The 15908-nt window shown below is 42.9% G+C and overlaps 1 protein-coding gene across 3 annotated transcripts in view; it reads right to left on the bottom strand.

Moving 5' to 3' along the window:
- Positions 1-696: 696 nt before the first annotated feature.
- Trit1 (tRNA isopentenyltransferase 1) overlaps positions 697-15908 on the bottom strand; it is a 43872-nt gene continuing 28660 nt past the window's right edge. The window contains exons 6-11 of one of the 3 annotated variants that reach the window (XM_090335153.1): positions 11057-11168; positions 10548-10660; positions 10238-10315; positions 4244-4353; positions 3814-3931; positions 697-1531 (exon numbers count right to left, since the gene is read on the bottom strand). In XM_090335153.1, coding sequence (XP_090191279.1) covers positions 1365-1531; positions 3814-3931; positions 4244-4353; positions 10238-10315; positions 10548-10660; positions 11057-11168 — 698 coding nt within the window. In that variant the 3' untranslated portion in view covers positions 697-1364. The remainder of the gene's footprint in view (positions 1532-3813; positions 3932-4243; positions 4354-10237; positions 10316-10547; positions 10661-11056; positions 11169-15908) is intronic. The other 2 variants (XM_090335154.1, XM_090335155.1) reach the window with 2 other exon arrangements.

Here is a 15908-nt window from a genome sequence, read left to right as displayed (position 1 = left end):
GGTTCGATTCCTTGGTACCACATACATAGAAAAAAGCCGGAAGTGGTGCTGAGGCTCAAGTGGTAGAGCTCTAGCCTTGAGAAAGTCCAAGGACAGTGCTCAGGCCCTGAGCTCAAGCCCAGGACTGGCAAAAAAAAAAAAAAAAAAAAAAAAAAAAGAGTAAAAGTCTTGTGGACTTTAGTGCTGGGCTGAAACCTCGGATCTCAGCCTCCTGAGTAGCTAAGGATTACAGGTGTGAGGGACTGGCACCCCGTTCTACACAGCTTTTATATACTTTGATACCCTCTTACCTAGACTAGTTGTTTATGTACACATATGATAATAAATAAGCTCCCTGAAATCAGAGTCACATCTCACCTCTGTAGTCCCTAGTGTAGAGCCTCTCATATCAAGATTCTGAACACATGCATTTAGGTCAGAGGTACTACCTCACAGAAATCGAATTCCTGCTTGAAAGGAAGAAAAACATTTTGGAAATAGGTAGCAGTGGTGACTATTAAACAGCTAAAAATGCTTAATTCTGTTACAAGTTAATAAAAATTTAATACTGCTGACAAATCAGATCACTATAGAAAGAGGACTTTAACAGACAGCAGACCTGTAATGTAATGAAAGACCATTTCTAGACTCTTTAGGAACACATCTGCTGCACAAATCGGTAGACAGCATGATCTATGAAGATATATATATATATATACATATACCCAATGATCATAGAAATCCTTAAAAACTTTTTAATTTTCAATAAAAATGTAGATTTCTATCTGACTAGAAAGATAGTGGTGACAGCAGTTATCACACAGGAATAGCTCAATAGCTTTCTGAGTCCTTAGCTTTTACACTCCAAGTCACAACCATTTCATCCTGGTTCCTCCCCTCAGGAATTCCAAGAGCTGATGTGGCTCGTTTAACTATCTCAGTGGGGCTCATCCTTTCATGCTGTCCCCAAATCCACAACTCCTGATTTGTGCCTTACAATACCTCAGTCATCTATAAAAACATCTGCAAATCAGATATTTTTAGCCAGTATCAGGGACAAAAACCTTCTTTTAAGGGATATAGTGGATCCTTGTATTCTCCCCTAAAAGGATTCTCGTGTATTAAATGTACAATATGTGTGTCTTTCTAAAATCAAACCTGTAAGGTTCAAAGAAAAAAAAAAAAAAACACCCTGAACTACATCATTACCAGCCACTCAGGAGCTAAAAAGACCCACTGCCAGGGAGACCTAAAACCATACTACAGAAAGCAAGAATATGGTGGGCTTTCTGTCCAGCATTATGCAGCCCAGGCAGGAGAAACAGATGTAACCTCCTCCCTGAACTTATCCCTTCCTCCTTTGCAAAAGCCACTGAACTGATCTCTTAAATGCTTGATTGTAGATCCTGATCATGCCGTCCTGAAGATTCTTTCTCAAGCTCTATGTTCTGATTTGGAGAAATAGTCTGTTTTTCTTTGGTACTGACGGCATCTGAGTCCAACTTTCTTCTTTTCTTCAGGTGGCACAAGTGAGATTTGGATTTCATATGTGCTGAGAAAACATAAACAATCAAAACTCAGGATTTTCCAGGATTAATCTTAAAAGATCAATTAAATTTAGCTTCATAATCCTTTCATAACAAATAACAGGCTCAGCTGGCTCACAACTGTAATCTTGTAATCCTAGCTACTCAGGAGGCTGAGATCTGAGGATCAAAGCCAGCCCAGGCACAAAAGAACCTGAAACTCTTATCTCCAATTAAGCTATAGAAAATGAGAAGTGGGGCTTGGCTCAAGGGTAGGGTATTAGTCTTGAGCTGAAGAGCTCAGAGGAAGTGCCAGGCCAAGTTCAAGACCTATGACCCACCAAAAAAAACCCCAAAAAACCACACAAATAGCAAGCTCAATGGTGGCAGAGCTGTTGGTTTTGTTTTTTTGAGACAGGCTCCCACTATGTAGCTCATGCTGTCCTTGACCCTGTGACCTTCCTAACTGCTGAGATTATAGATATGCACTCCTGAGACTTGAACTCAAGGCCTGGGCACTGTCTCTGTGCTTTTTGCTCAAGGCTGACACTCTACCACTTGAGCCACAGCTCTATTTGTGGCTTTTTGGTAGTTAATTTGGGAATAAGTCTCACAGATTTTCCTGTATAGGCTGGCCTCAAACTATGATCCTCAGATCTCAGCCTCCTAAATAGCTATATTATAGATGAGGACAACCAGTGCCTAGCAGTTTTCACCTTCTAACTAACTCATACAGTCTCATTTTCACTATTTTGTCTGCACTCATTTACCCAAGAAAATCTCACCTGGAAATATCTAAAGAAAGGGATGGCTAGATTAAATTCTTGTGTGTATTTAAAACATCATTTTTAAGGATCAGAATCAAACCTAAAATAAAGAAGTTAGAAGTCAAAGAAAATCGACTTGGGGAGAAAAGTCAGTTTTGTTCTCCAGCGAGAGCCTAAGGCAAAAACTGGGCTCTGGACTGGTTCTCCATAGCAGCAGGGGATGGGAGCAGGGACTTGACAGATGGCACTATAGAAGGCCTCACATAGCCAAGCTTACAAAGACTCATAAATGTTGCTTCTCTAAGGCCCTCTGAAGAACATTTGACAAACCAAATCACTAGGTTTCCTATACAAAACAATCAGACACTCTTTCTCTTCCCCTTTCATCATTATAAACCAAGAACAATCGTGGCTTCTTCTTCTGGTTGGGCAATCACAGCCATCCCCAGTCTCTGACAATGGAGTTCATTTTGCCAGAGTTACCAGTTAATAGACCTAATCATTCTACTGGTGGATAATGGGAGAAAAAAACCCTTTTCTGAGAACCCAAGCAAAGCAGTTCTCTAAGCAGAAGGATCCCTGGCTGCTGGATAAGCTGTAAGCCCCACTGTACCTAAATGAAGTGAGCCCTGGAATGTGACTAAATTCAAATGGGCAAAACCTCCTAGGCCTTCACTACATGATTACAGAAATCCCACAGGAGAGCACAAATGCACAGACCTAAACAGAGACACTGAGCCTTGGAGCGGTGACCTTGTGCCAGTGGAACTACTCTCAGTATGTATAACTAGCAGGTTGGCTCTTAAAACTTCCCTTGCCATCTTTCAGCACAATCTCAGCCATTACACTAGTTCAATAAACTACCTTGGGAAATACTGAAGAAGCATGGCTTCTAAAGAACATGCTCTAGAGGAATGACTGTACTTCTTGCACCCTCCCAGCTATGCTTCTGCTTCTTCAGTCTCTTGCATGAGTTGCCTTCTTCCCATTATCATAGTATCTCACCTCCACTAAATTTTTTTTATTTATTTATTTATTTATTTATTTATTTATTTTTTGCCAGTCCTGGGCTTGAGCTCAGAGCCTGAGCACTGTCCTTGGACTTTCTCAAGGCTAGAGCTCTACCACTTGAGCCTCAGCAACACTTCCGGCTTTTTTCTATGTATGTGGTACCGAGGAATCGAACCTGGGTCCTCATGCATGCTAGGCAAGCACTTTAACCACTAGGCCAAACTCCCGGCCCCTCCACTAAATTTTAAACATGAAAGGCCAGGAAATGCCTCTTGGGCAGGATCATGAAGTCTAAGGAACACTTATGCCAGGTGGACCTAGAGGTCACAGATCCTTCCTTTGCATTTCAGAATATAGAAGCAACTCCCTAGTTTGGAAAGCCTCCAAAGAATGACAAGTACAGGGTCTGAAAGGAATGTGGCAGTCTCTTAACACTCCAGCACTCAACTACTAAGACCTTTAAATTTCAGAAAGTCAGCATGACACTCTCCCCCCTCTTATGACTTCCCTTCCCTTCCCTTGAACTCTACCTGCCCACTCACGGTCCCCGATGATGATTCGATCACAGAGGTCACACATATGGTAACTTCTCTTGTTCTCAGTTTCATTGTACGACATCTTTATTGGAGTGGCAGCAGGTTTGTCACCCTAAGAAAACAAGAGTAAGTAAAACATTATATTCAAAGAGCTCTGGATGTAAGTCTCTGAAATTAAGAGGGGTAGGATTTTCCCAAGATTCCTTTTTTGTACCCCAGGAAGCAGGTGGGCTGTGAACAGGTTTTAGTAACAACCTTTCTAAATGTGAAAGAAGAAACACAGCCTCCAGATTTTAAAGCAGCCAGACCTTCTGCTTCATTCTATAAAAAACAAGGTTTGGTTTCCTGACACAGTAACAAAAGTGTCAGCAAATGAAAGTGCTCTGAAAATCTGAGAATGGACTCAACCATTATTAATAATCACCTGGATAAAACTTTGCACGATATCAAGAGCAGGTTTGAGAACAGACTCCTCCCACTTGGAGACATCAGATACCTCTAAGCCATATACAGAGGGGACATTGGGACCAGGTCCTAAAGAGACAAAGAAAAGTTGTGAGGTCACTTCCAATATCTAATCTATTCTACTCTCAAGACTCTAAATCCCTGAAGAGAAACACAGAATGAAGGAACATTGACTACATTGGTCATTCTATTATCAACACAAACCACAATCCCAGAAAAACCCAGAACACTGACTTATCTGCAGCCTTATGTAGGGACTACGACATAAAGACAGCACACAGGCTAGAGGTGTGGCTCACGTCAGAGCACTCACCTACCAAGTGCAAAGCCCAGGGACTTACTTCAAACCCTAGCTAGTGCCAAACAAAAAAAAAAAACTTTCTAAATAAAAACTAACAATAGTATAACATAGAAGGAAATAAACTCACAGCTTTAAGTGCCTGTTTTAAGTTCCATGCCATCTATGGTGCTCTGGCAAGAAAGAGAGTTCACGACTTTCTTTAGAAGTAGACACTAGCCTCAAGTTTGCATAGCACTTCGGCAACCCCATGCTCAGGAAACTCTGATAACATGCTGATAATGGTGGGCTGGGAACAATAATAGGAGCCAATAAGCCACCAAACCTGAGAACTAGAAAGGGCCCTTAAGTTGATGGAACTAAACCCTTTCTTTGCTAGCTATATCTAGTGGAGTACCCAAACAACTCTTGTGAGTAGGGACGAGACTGGAGGTAGTCAGGAATTCAGCTCAGGCATTCATTTACCATTTCAGTAAGCCTTGCTGCCAGAGTTTAGCCTCTGTTGATAGCTTCACCAGCCACTGGACACACTTTGCCTTCCCTGGCCAGGTAAAATCAGTTACTGAAAGGCAAAGAACATCACTCCATGGACAAAAACATCAAAGGCATGGGGATGCCAACGGCTGGCAGGTGCTGGCCTTTTGATTGTACCAACCACAAATAAGAGTCTTCGTAAACTGGACTGGGCTGCACCTGCCACCACACAGAAAGGTGAGACTATGAGGGTGCAAGTAGCACCCACAGCACACCTGGCCTTGGCTAAGCTCTGCACCTGTTTCCAGGACACTCTACATTTTCCTTTCTTCTCTAAGTCCTTTGTTGAGCTTCTGTGCCCTGTCTAAGCACCTTTCAACAAGTTCTCGGCTCCCAGCTGCTATTTCTGGCCTGGGTCCAAGGCCACGCTGGGGTAGGGAAGTCCCTCTGGCTTCATGCCAGACCATATCCCAGAAGAGCAGCTATGACCAATCAAACGTGGCTCCTGACTTACAGGGCAGCTGTGCCTTTCACTCTAGCACCAGGACTGTGCCAGCACACGTGAATGAGGAACAGGCATATGACACACTATGCCATCAACTAACTCCTCCTGCCTCAGAGATGGGGGAGTTGAAGGGTAACCACAGAAGGAAGTTCCAAATTATTACAAAAAGGAGCCTTTTGTTTCAGACTGATTGTCAAACTTGGGAGAAGTTATGCTGGAAATAAGTCAACTTTAGCTGAGACTGTGTTCCCCTCTGTCAAGATGTACAGAGAAAAGAGGCTAAGCAGAAGAAAGCAAACCAAGTTACAACATGGAACAAGGTGCGTGTATCCAGAGGTACCAGAGACAGGGGCAGAAACTTCAGATGGCCTTACTTGTAACTGAATGTTGAAGTCTACTGAGAAAATGCAAATAGGAGATGAGTCAGAAGTATATTTAAAAGTGTCCACAGAGGGCTGCGGGTTTAGCCTAGTGGTAGAGTGTTTTCCTAGCATGTACAAAGACTCAGGTTCCATTCCTCAGTACTACATACATAGGTTTAAAAAGCCGGAAGTGGTGCTGTGGTTCAAGTGGTAGAACTCTAGCCTTTAGAAAGCCCAAGGACAGTGCTCAAGGCCTGAGTTCAAGCCCCAGAACTGGCCAAAAAAAAAAAAGGGGGGGGGTTATCCATAGAATACTATTGAAGTTTCACTTACACTTAATCTTTCTTTCTTTCTTCCTTTCTTCCTTCCTTCTTTTCTTTTCTTTCTTTCTTTCTTTCTTTCTTTCTTTCTTTCTTTCTTTCTTTTTTTCTTTCTTTCTTTCTCTTTTCCCTGTCAGTCATGGGACTTGAACTCTGGGCCTGGGCCCTGTCCCTGAGCTCTTTAGCTTAAGGCTACTACCCTATCCAGGCTGGCTTTAAAACACAATCCTCAGATCTCAGTCTCCTGAGTAGCTAGGATTAAGGCGTGAGCCACTGGCGCCTGGCAAGAGTATAGATTTTTGAGTCAGGGCTGCCTCCAATCTCTACTGAAATCTAGCCGAGGAATTTGTGACAAGTTATTTACTTACACCTGTAATCTTTGTTACTCAGGAGGCTAAGAACTGGGGATTCAAGGCCAGCCGGGACAGGAAAGTCTGTGAGACTCTTATATCCAATTAATTACTAGAATACCAGAAGTGGAGCTGTGGCTCAAAGTGGTAGGATGCTGGCCTTAAGCAAAAGAGTTCAGGGACAGTGCCCAGGGCCTGAGTTCAAGTCCCACAAATGACAAAAATAGATATAGGTAGACAGGTAGACAGACAGACAGACAGACAGACACGACACACACACACACACACACACACACACACACACACAACCTCCATATCTCATGAAGGCTCAACAAAATACATACAATACCAAATTTAGAGGCAAAGACATGCGATGGGGTCAACTTAGAAAATTTCCTTCCCTGAAAAGTTCTTGTCAAAGCTGGGCACAATTGCTCATGCCTTTAATCTTAGCTTATCAAAGCCTGCCCAGGCACAAAAGGACCTGACACTCTTATCTCCAATTAACCTCTAAAAAACAAGAAGTGGGGTTAGGCTCAAAGGTAGGGCAGTAGCTTTGAGCTGAAGAGCTCAAGGACAGCACCCAGGCCGAGTTCAAACCCCACAACCTCCATCCCCCACTACCCAAAACAAAAAAAAAAGTTCTGTTCAACATGAGAAGGGGTATCAATGTGTGAGATGTAATGCACCTACTACCTGGCAAATGTAACTGTAACCCTTTTATATTTTACCACAACACAACAACAATAACAACAACAAAAAAAGAAACTATTAAGAACAAAAAAAATTCTGTTCAGCTGGGCACGGTGGCTCACACCTGTAATCCTAGTTACTCAGGAGGCTAAGATCTAAGGATTGTGGTTCAAAACCAGCCGGACACAAAAAAGTCCTTGAGACTGTTATCTCCAATTAATTGCCAGAAAACAGGAAGTGGCACTGTGTCTCAAGGAGTAGGGCAGTAGACTTGAGCTGAACAGCTCAGAGACAATGCCCAAGCCCAGAGTTCAAGTCCCATGACAAAAAAAATAAAAGAAAAAAAAAGTTCTGTTCACAGCGGTGGTAATCACTAGAAACTAAGATATGTTGAAAATGAACTTTAAAACTTGTAAGTAGGGACAAGAGGGAAAAAGAAGAGCATGGGAAGAGGTGTCTAAAAAGATAAGTACATTTTACCTGACTTCCTCTGTACATCACCTTTATAACAATAATTAAGGGCCTGCTTGGGGCCTGGAGTGTAGCCTAGTAGTAGAGTGCCTGCCTAGCATGCACAAAGCCCTGGGTTCGATTCCTTGGTACCATATACACACACAAAAGCCAGAAGTGGTGCTGTGGCTCAAGTGGTAGAGTGCTAGCTTTAAGAAAGCTCAAGGATAGTGCCCAGGCACTGAGTTTAAGCACCAGACCATGCCCCCTCCCCCCCAACAAAAGCGTTAAAAGGCCTGGAGTGTGGCTTAGTGGTAGATGCTTGCATAGCATGCATGAAGCCCTGGGTTTGATTTCTCGGTACCACATACGCAGAAAAAGCCAGAAGTGGAGCTGTGGCTCAGGTGGGGGAAACCAAGGTGTCCAAGGACAGTGCCCAGGCCCTGAGTGCCCAGGCTCCAGAACTGGCAAAAAAAGAAAAAAAAAAGTTCTGTTCAGCCAGGTATTGGTGGCTCATGGTTGTAACCTTAGCTATTCAGGAAGCTAAGATATGACATCACCATTCAAAACCAGCCTCGGCAGGAAAGTCCCAGAGTCTCTTTTCACCAACTGACCAAAAAAAGCTGGAAGTGGAGCCATGACTCAAGTGGTAGAGTGCTAACCTTGATCACAATAGCTCAGGAATAGTGTCCAAATCCAGAGTTCGAATCCCAGGACCAGGAAAAGTAAGAACGAAAAAAGAAAAAAAAAACATCTGTTCAACCAAGGGCTGGTGGCTCACACCTGTAATCCTAGCAACTCAGAAGGCTGAGATATGAGATCACTCACTGTTCATAACCAGCCTGGTACAGTCCATGAGACTCTTATCTCCAATTAATCACCAAAAAATTGGAAATGGACTTGTGGGTTAAGTAGTAGGGCATTAGCCCTTAACAAAAAAGCTCAGGGACAATACTCAGGCCTTGAGTTTCAGCCCTGGGACTGGCAAAAAGTTCTGCTCAGTTAAAATTTCATTTGAAGTAATCTATATCTGACCATAATAAGATACTGGGAGAATGGGTGAAGGTTATGTGTTCTTTTGTGTGTGCCAGTCATGGGACATGAATTTAGGGCCTGGGTATTGCCTCTGAGCTTTTTTTTTTTTTTTTTTTTTGCCAGTCCTGAGAATTGAACTCAGGGCCTAAGCACTTTCCTTGGACACTTTTTGCTCAAGGCTAGTGCTCTACCACGTGAGCCACAGAGCCACTACCAACCTTTTCTATGTATGTGGTACCAAGGAATCAAAACCAGGGCTTCATACATGCTAGACAAGCACTCTACCACTAGGCTATGCTCTCGTCACCCCCTACCTTTCTTTTTGTGGTCATAGGGCTTGAACTCAGGGCTTTGGTGCTCTCCTTAAGCTCTTCTGCTCAAGGCTAGTGCCCTACCACTTTGAGCCAGAGTGCTGCTTCTGATTTTCTGGTGGTTAAATGGAGATAAGTCTCACAGCCTTTCCTGCTTGAGCTGGCTTCAAACCACAATCCTCAAATGTTAGCCTCCTGAGTAGCTAGGATTACAGGCATGAGCCACTAGCACCTGGCTTGAAGGTTTTATCCTTTTATGTAATCATTTGGGTCAAAAACTTTTTTGCAGTCCTGTGATTTGAACTTAGGACCTCATATTCACTAGACAAGTTTTTTGGGTTTTTTTTTTACCTGATTCCTGACTCAAGATCTTTTTGCTTTACCTTTTCAGATAAGATCTTGACCTTTGCTTAGACAGGCCTGGGACCACAGGCAGGCACCACCATGTCCAGTCTCTGTTTTTTAATTTCTTTTTGTCACGGGGCTTGAACTCTGGGCCTGGGCACTGTCCCTGAGCTCTTCAGTTCAAGGCTATCACCCTATCCCTGGGCCTAGGCCTTGTCCTTGAGCTCTTCATCTCCAGGCTACCACCCTACCTCTTGAGCCACAGCCCCACTTCTGGCTTTCTAGTGGTAAAATGGAGATAAGAGTCTCTCAGACTTCAGTGCCTGGGCTGGCTTTGAACTGCAATCTTCAGATTTGCCTCCTGAGTAGCTAGGATTATAGGTTGAACCACTGCGCCCAGCTAGCCTGTTTCTTAAGACAGGGTTTTGCTGCAGGTAATCTCAAACTATGATCCTCTTGATTTCCACTTCCCTAGGAGAATGAAAGCCACCATGCCTAACCCAGAAAAACATTTTAATTAGAAAGGCTCCCTATACATTTCTAAGTATTCTTTAGGTAAAAAGCTGAAGCTAAAATCAACCCTGAACATCAACTCTGATACACTGTTCATTTACCATTTCATCAGGGTGTAAGGAAGATTACTTACTGGAAACTTAATAGTTACATTTTTGTTTGTTTGTTTTTCTGAGCTATCACAAGAAAATTACCCTGAACAATCATTTATATAAGCAGGTTTCCACTCCCCCACCCCCAGGCCAGGTCCAAAAACAGTTCAGGACCCAAAGAATAATGATAAAAAAAGAGACCTACTGCTCAAAAAACGGTTTTTAACCCATCGGTTTTGCTTCCGGGCATATCTCTTAGTTACTTGCTTCAAAGCCTCAATACCTGAAAGATATGGTTAGACATGGGAAAATTTAGGTAAGTATTTTCCTTGCTAAGAAAAGGCCCACCTAAACCAACAGAGAAAAGCAGCATCGAGTTAAGACTTGCTAGGGTGGCAATCTCGGTTCTGAGCTGAAGGCCATTTGGGGGCTTTTTCTAGCCTCAGCTCTTGATCAGGTCATAACAGTCTGTCACCCAAGGATGGCCAAGACTAGTTGGAATGATGAAGTCACACCTTTTTTTAGAAGCTGGTTACTAGTCTCTGGTGTGCATTTTCCCTCAGTGATCAGGAACTCATGAAATTCCTTGAAGCCAATTGACTGGAAGATACCATGTTGATAGTCCTGGCTGGGAGAGAACATCAGCAGATGAGCCATTGCCTCTGAAAACTAACAAGGGCCTGGATGTTATCTTCATGAGTCACTTCATTTCAGATGAGAAAATTGAGATTCTGAGCAGTTTCTGACTCTAAAATTCTCCCTTTCCCTCCTAGGTTATTTCCTTGAAAAGTAACTCCCAAGAATGCCTGAAGAAAATTGCAACTGTAACTAGTCTTTGTGTATTCTAGGTAAGCAATCTACCAAACTCCAGCTAAGCACCAGACTCCCAGCCCTGTCTTCCAACTCTTGCCAAAGCCAAGGACAGAGACTGATAAACAAATAAGATCCAAAGCTAGTATTTGTCTCCAGTCTCTCAACCATAGAACAGGGGTAAAAAGAGGTAGAGTCACAGTTGAATACTCACCTATTTTCTGCAACTTTTTTCTCATTATAGCGTCTATGAAAATCTCTTAGTTCCTCCAACAGACCAGCAGCGAGCATGTTATCCACTCTCTTATCCAAGCGCTCATCTAAAACTTGAATGAAATTAGTCCATGAACTAGCAACATATTGCAGGTACCTTGTGTACACTTACACAGTAAATGAACAGGCTGCCACAAAGAAAAGAATTTGTTCAAATGGAAGAACTATTCAGATTTTGAAAGTGAGATAATAGCCGGATGCCGGTGGCTCACGCCTGTAATCCTAGCTACTCAGGAAGCTGAGATCTGAGGATTGTGGTTTGAAGCCAGCCCAGGCAGAAAAGTTCCTGTGAGACACTTCTCTCCAATTAACCACTCAGAAACTAGAAATGGCACTGTGGCTTGAGTGGGTAAAACCCTAGCACAAAGAGGCTCATCAGGCTCAGTGATAGTGCCCAGGCCCCGAGTTCAAGACCCACAACCTACCCAGAAAAAAAAAAGGTGAGAAAATAATTTATATAACTTAACTCACGTGTCAGACTTGGCAACTCCAAACAAAAATAGCCAAAATAAGCCTTCTTGTTATATATAAAACTATACACAACGTAGCTATTATAAAGGGTAATACTTTATTCTTGTATAAACTGTGCACTAATAAGTTTTGGGTTTTTTTGTTGTTGTTGTTGTTTTCTGTTTTGTCAGCTGTAGGGCTTAAATTCTGGGCCTGGGTGCTGTCCCTAAGCAGTTTAGCTCAAGGCTACTGCTCTACCACATTAACCCAAAGCATTACTTCTGGTTTTCTGGTGCTTAGCTAGAGATAAGAGTTTCATGACCTTTTATTCCCTGGCTGGCTTTGAACCTTGATCCTTAGATATCAGCCTCCTAAATAGCTACCAGACCAGTACCCGGCTCTACTAATTAGGTGTGTGTGTGTGCGCCAGTCCTGGGCTTGAGCTCAGGGCCTGAGCACTCTCCTTGGACGTTCTCAAGGCTAGAGCTCTACCACTTGAGCCTCAGTACCACTTCCGGCTTTTTTCTATGTATGTGGTACCGAGGAATTGAACCCCAGTCTTCATGCATGCTAGGCAAACACTCTACCACTAGGCCAAATTCTCAGCGCCCACTAATTAGTTGGTTGGTTTTTTTTTTTTGTTTTTTGGTTTTTTTTGCCAGTCCTGGGCTTGAGCTCAGGGCCTGAGCACTGTCCTTGGGCTTTCCTCAAGGCTAGAGTTCTACCCTGAGCCACTGCACCACTTCTGGCTTTTTCTATGTATGTGGGACCAAGGAATCGAACCCGGGTCTTCGTGCATGCTAGGCAAGCATTCTACCACTAGGCCAAACTCCCGGTCCCTACAAATTAGTTTTTTAAAGGGCCTTGGTTGGCACTGTCCCTGAGATTTTTTGCTCAAACCTAGCGTCTATCACTAGAACCACAGTTCAAGTGGTTAACTGGAGATAAATCACACAGACTTTCCTACCCAGGCTGGCTCTGAACATGTTCCTCAGATCTCAGAAGCATTCAAAATCATCCTCAGTAAATCTTCAGATAAAGGAACAAAGATTAAAAGGTCATAATCATCCAGATGTGGTTACACAACATAGCTGTATTATGAATCGATGACAATTACTCCACACTAAATTGTAATACAAGGTTTTGGAGGTTTTTTTGTTTGTTTTGTTTGTGGTTTTTTTGGGTGGGTCATGCGGCTTGAACTCAGTCTGTGTGCTGTTCTGAGCTCTTCAACTCAAGGCTACTACCCTACCCCTGGGCCTAGGCAATGTCCTTGAGCCAAGCCCTATCCTTGAGCCAAGCCCCACTGTTTTCTTTTTTTTTTTTTCCAAGTATGTGGAACCGAGGAATCGAACCCAGGCCTTCGTGCATGCTAGGCAAGCACTCTACCACTAGGCCAAACTCCCGGCCCCGCCCCACTGTTTTCTAGAGGTTAATTGGAGATAAGAGTCTCAGGTCCTTTTGTGCCTGGGCTGGCTTTGAACCTTGATCCTCAGATCTCAGCCTCCTAAGTAGCTAGGATTACAGCGTGCGCCACTGTGCCCAGCTTGTAATACAAGTTTTTATTTATGAAAATTTGCTCATCAGTCAGATGCTGGTGGTTCACCTGTAACCCTAGGTACTCAGGAGACTGAGATCTGAGAATCCTGGTTTGAAGCCAACCTCAAGAGAAGAAAGTCTACAAGAAGCCCATTTCCAAGTAAGTACCAAAAAAGCCAGAAATACATCTGTGGTTCAAGTGGTAGAGCATTAGCCTTAAGCAGTAAAGCTCGGGGACAATGCCCAAGCTGAGTTCAAGTCCCATGACCAGTCCAAAAAAGAAAAAAGAAAAGAAAGAAAAAAATTATTAATTAAAAAAATTATCCATCCTGGCCAAGTTCAAGTCCTATGACCAACCAAAAAAAAAAAAATCTTTGCCAGGTGCTGATGGCTCATACCTGTATTCCTAAGCTATTCAGGAGATAGAGACCTGAGGATCGAGGTTCAAAGGCATCCTGTGAGGAAAATTTCATGAGATTCTTATTTCCAATTAAATTCCAAAAAGCCAGAGATGGAGCTATGGCTCAAGTGATAGAGCACTAGTCCTGAGCAAGAAAAGAACAAACAAAACAAAAAAAGGCTTAGGGACAATACTCAAGACAGAAACACACACACACAAAATCTTTTCCTGGGCCAGGAGTTTGGCATAGTGGTCAAGTGCTTGCCTAGCATGCACGAAGACCCGGGGTCAATTCTTCGGTACCACACATAAAGAAAAAGCCAGAAATGGTGCTGTGGCTCAGTGGCAGACCTGGAGAAAGCCCAAGGTCAGTGCTTAGGCCCTAAGTTCAAGCCCCAGGACTGGCAAAAAATATGTATATATATTTTTTTCTGAGCTGGGTACTAGTGGCTCATACCTACAATCCCAGCAATTCAGGAGACTGAGATCTGAGGATCATGGTTTAAAACCTGGCCAGGAGGGCCAGGAGTTTGCCCTAGTGGTAGAGTGCTTGATGGGCATGCATGAAGACCAGGGTTCAATTCCTTAGTACCACAAACATAGGGAAAAAAAAAAAAAGCCAGAAATGGTGCTGAGACTCAAGTGGTAGAGCTCTAGCCTTGAGAAAGTCCAAGGACAGGGCTTAGGCTATGAGCTCAAGTTCAGGACTGGCAAACAACGACAACAAAAAACCAAAACCAAAACAAACAAGCAAACAAAACCCTCCAAACACAGCCAGGAAGGTCCACAAGATTCTTATCTCCAATTAACCATAAAAAAAAAACAAAAACAAAAACAAACCAGAAGTGAAACTGTGTCTCAAAAAAGCACTAGTCTTGAGCAAAAAAACTCAGAAACAGCATCTAGTCCTTGAGTTCAAGCCTTAGACACCCCTTGCTTATAAATATATATACTTATTTCCTTCCGCCACCCCCATAAACTTAGTAACAAAATAATTTAACACCAAAGTTGTTTTTTTTATTTTCATTTCAGTTACATTCTCCATTGCTATCTCTGCTACTTCTCTCATCATTCAATGAAATAAACTTTCTTTCCAAAAAAGTTTGCATTGTTGAGGATGTACCATGTGCCATGCACATTCTAAGTACTTTGTGATTCATTTATTTACTCCTTTATTTAGCAGTGCTCGATCAAACCTAGGGTGCTGTGTATGCCAAATGCTCTGCTCTACTTCTGAGCTATACATCCTGGCCTACAAATCAATATGTATTATTTTATTTATTTATTTATTTAGCCAGTTCTGGGGCTTGAACTAAGGGCCAGGGTACTGTTCTTGGACACTTTTTGCTCAAGGCTAGTGCTCTGCCACGTGCACCACAGCACCACTTTCAGCTTTTTCTGTGTATGTGGTACTGAGGAATTGAACCCAAGGCTTCGTGCATGCGAGGCAAGAACTCTACCACTAGGCCATTTTCCTGGCTTCAATATGTAATATTAATTCATTAATCCTCCCTGATGTTATGAAATATGTTCTACAATTATCTCCATTTTATAAGAGAATTGGAGCACAGAAAGTAAACTAAAAACTCACATAGGCCTGACACCTGTGGCTCAAGCCTATAATTCCTAATCCTAGCCATTCAGGAGGCTGAGATTACAGTTCAAAGCCAGACAAAGCAGAAAGTTTGTAAGATTCTAATAGACAACCACCAGAAAGCCAGAAGAGGAACTGTGTGTAGAGTGCCAGACTTGAGCAAAAAAAGAGCTAACACAGGGACTGGGAGCAGGTCCTGGGTTTGATTCCTCGGCACCACATACATAAAAAAAGCTGGAAGTGGTGCTGTGGCTCAAGTGGTAGCGCTAGCTTTGAAAAAGCTCAAGGACAGTGCCAAGGCCCTGAGGTCAAGCCCTCACTAATATTGGCAAAAAACAAAAAACAAAAAACAAAAAAAAAAAACACCACAAAGACCCACAATATGCCTTGAATCCTGTCTGTTCATGATCACACTACACAATCATCTTTCTCAGCCACAGCTCACAGATGACCTTTACAAAATGCTCGCCTCCCCAGAGAATGATCATCAGGCCTTATCTGTGGCTCTCAGAACTCTGAACATACTGCTAACAGTGCAATGTAGTAGCCATCTCTGCTGGCAGTCCGCCAGACTGGGAGGTCCTTAAGAGCAAGCAGTACCTCTGAAACCTAGTTACTTCATAGAATACTTAGTACTTCATTAGAATGCTAACTGAATCTTGGTTGGATAAATGAGTTAATATTATAGGACATTATAATGTTTGAGCAACAAACACCATCAGCAAATCATGATATCCACTTCTCAGGCCTCCTGTGCTAAAATTATGAGTGATCTAGCCACTGACAACCCCAATACACTTTCCACAGGAA

This window comes from Megascapheus bottae, chromosome 6 (genome assembly GCF_031878675.1).
Source record: "Megascapheus bottae isolate mThoBot1 chromosome 6, mThoBot2.hap1, whole genome shotgun sequence".
Taxonomy (NCBI): Eukaryota; Metazoa; Chordata; class Mammalia; order Rodentia; family Geomyidae; genus Megascapheus; species Megascapheus bottae.
This window is presented reverse-complemented; position numbering and strand designations above follow the sequence as displayed.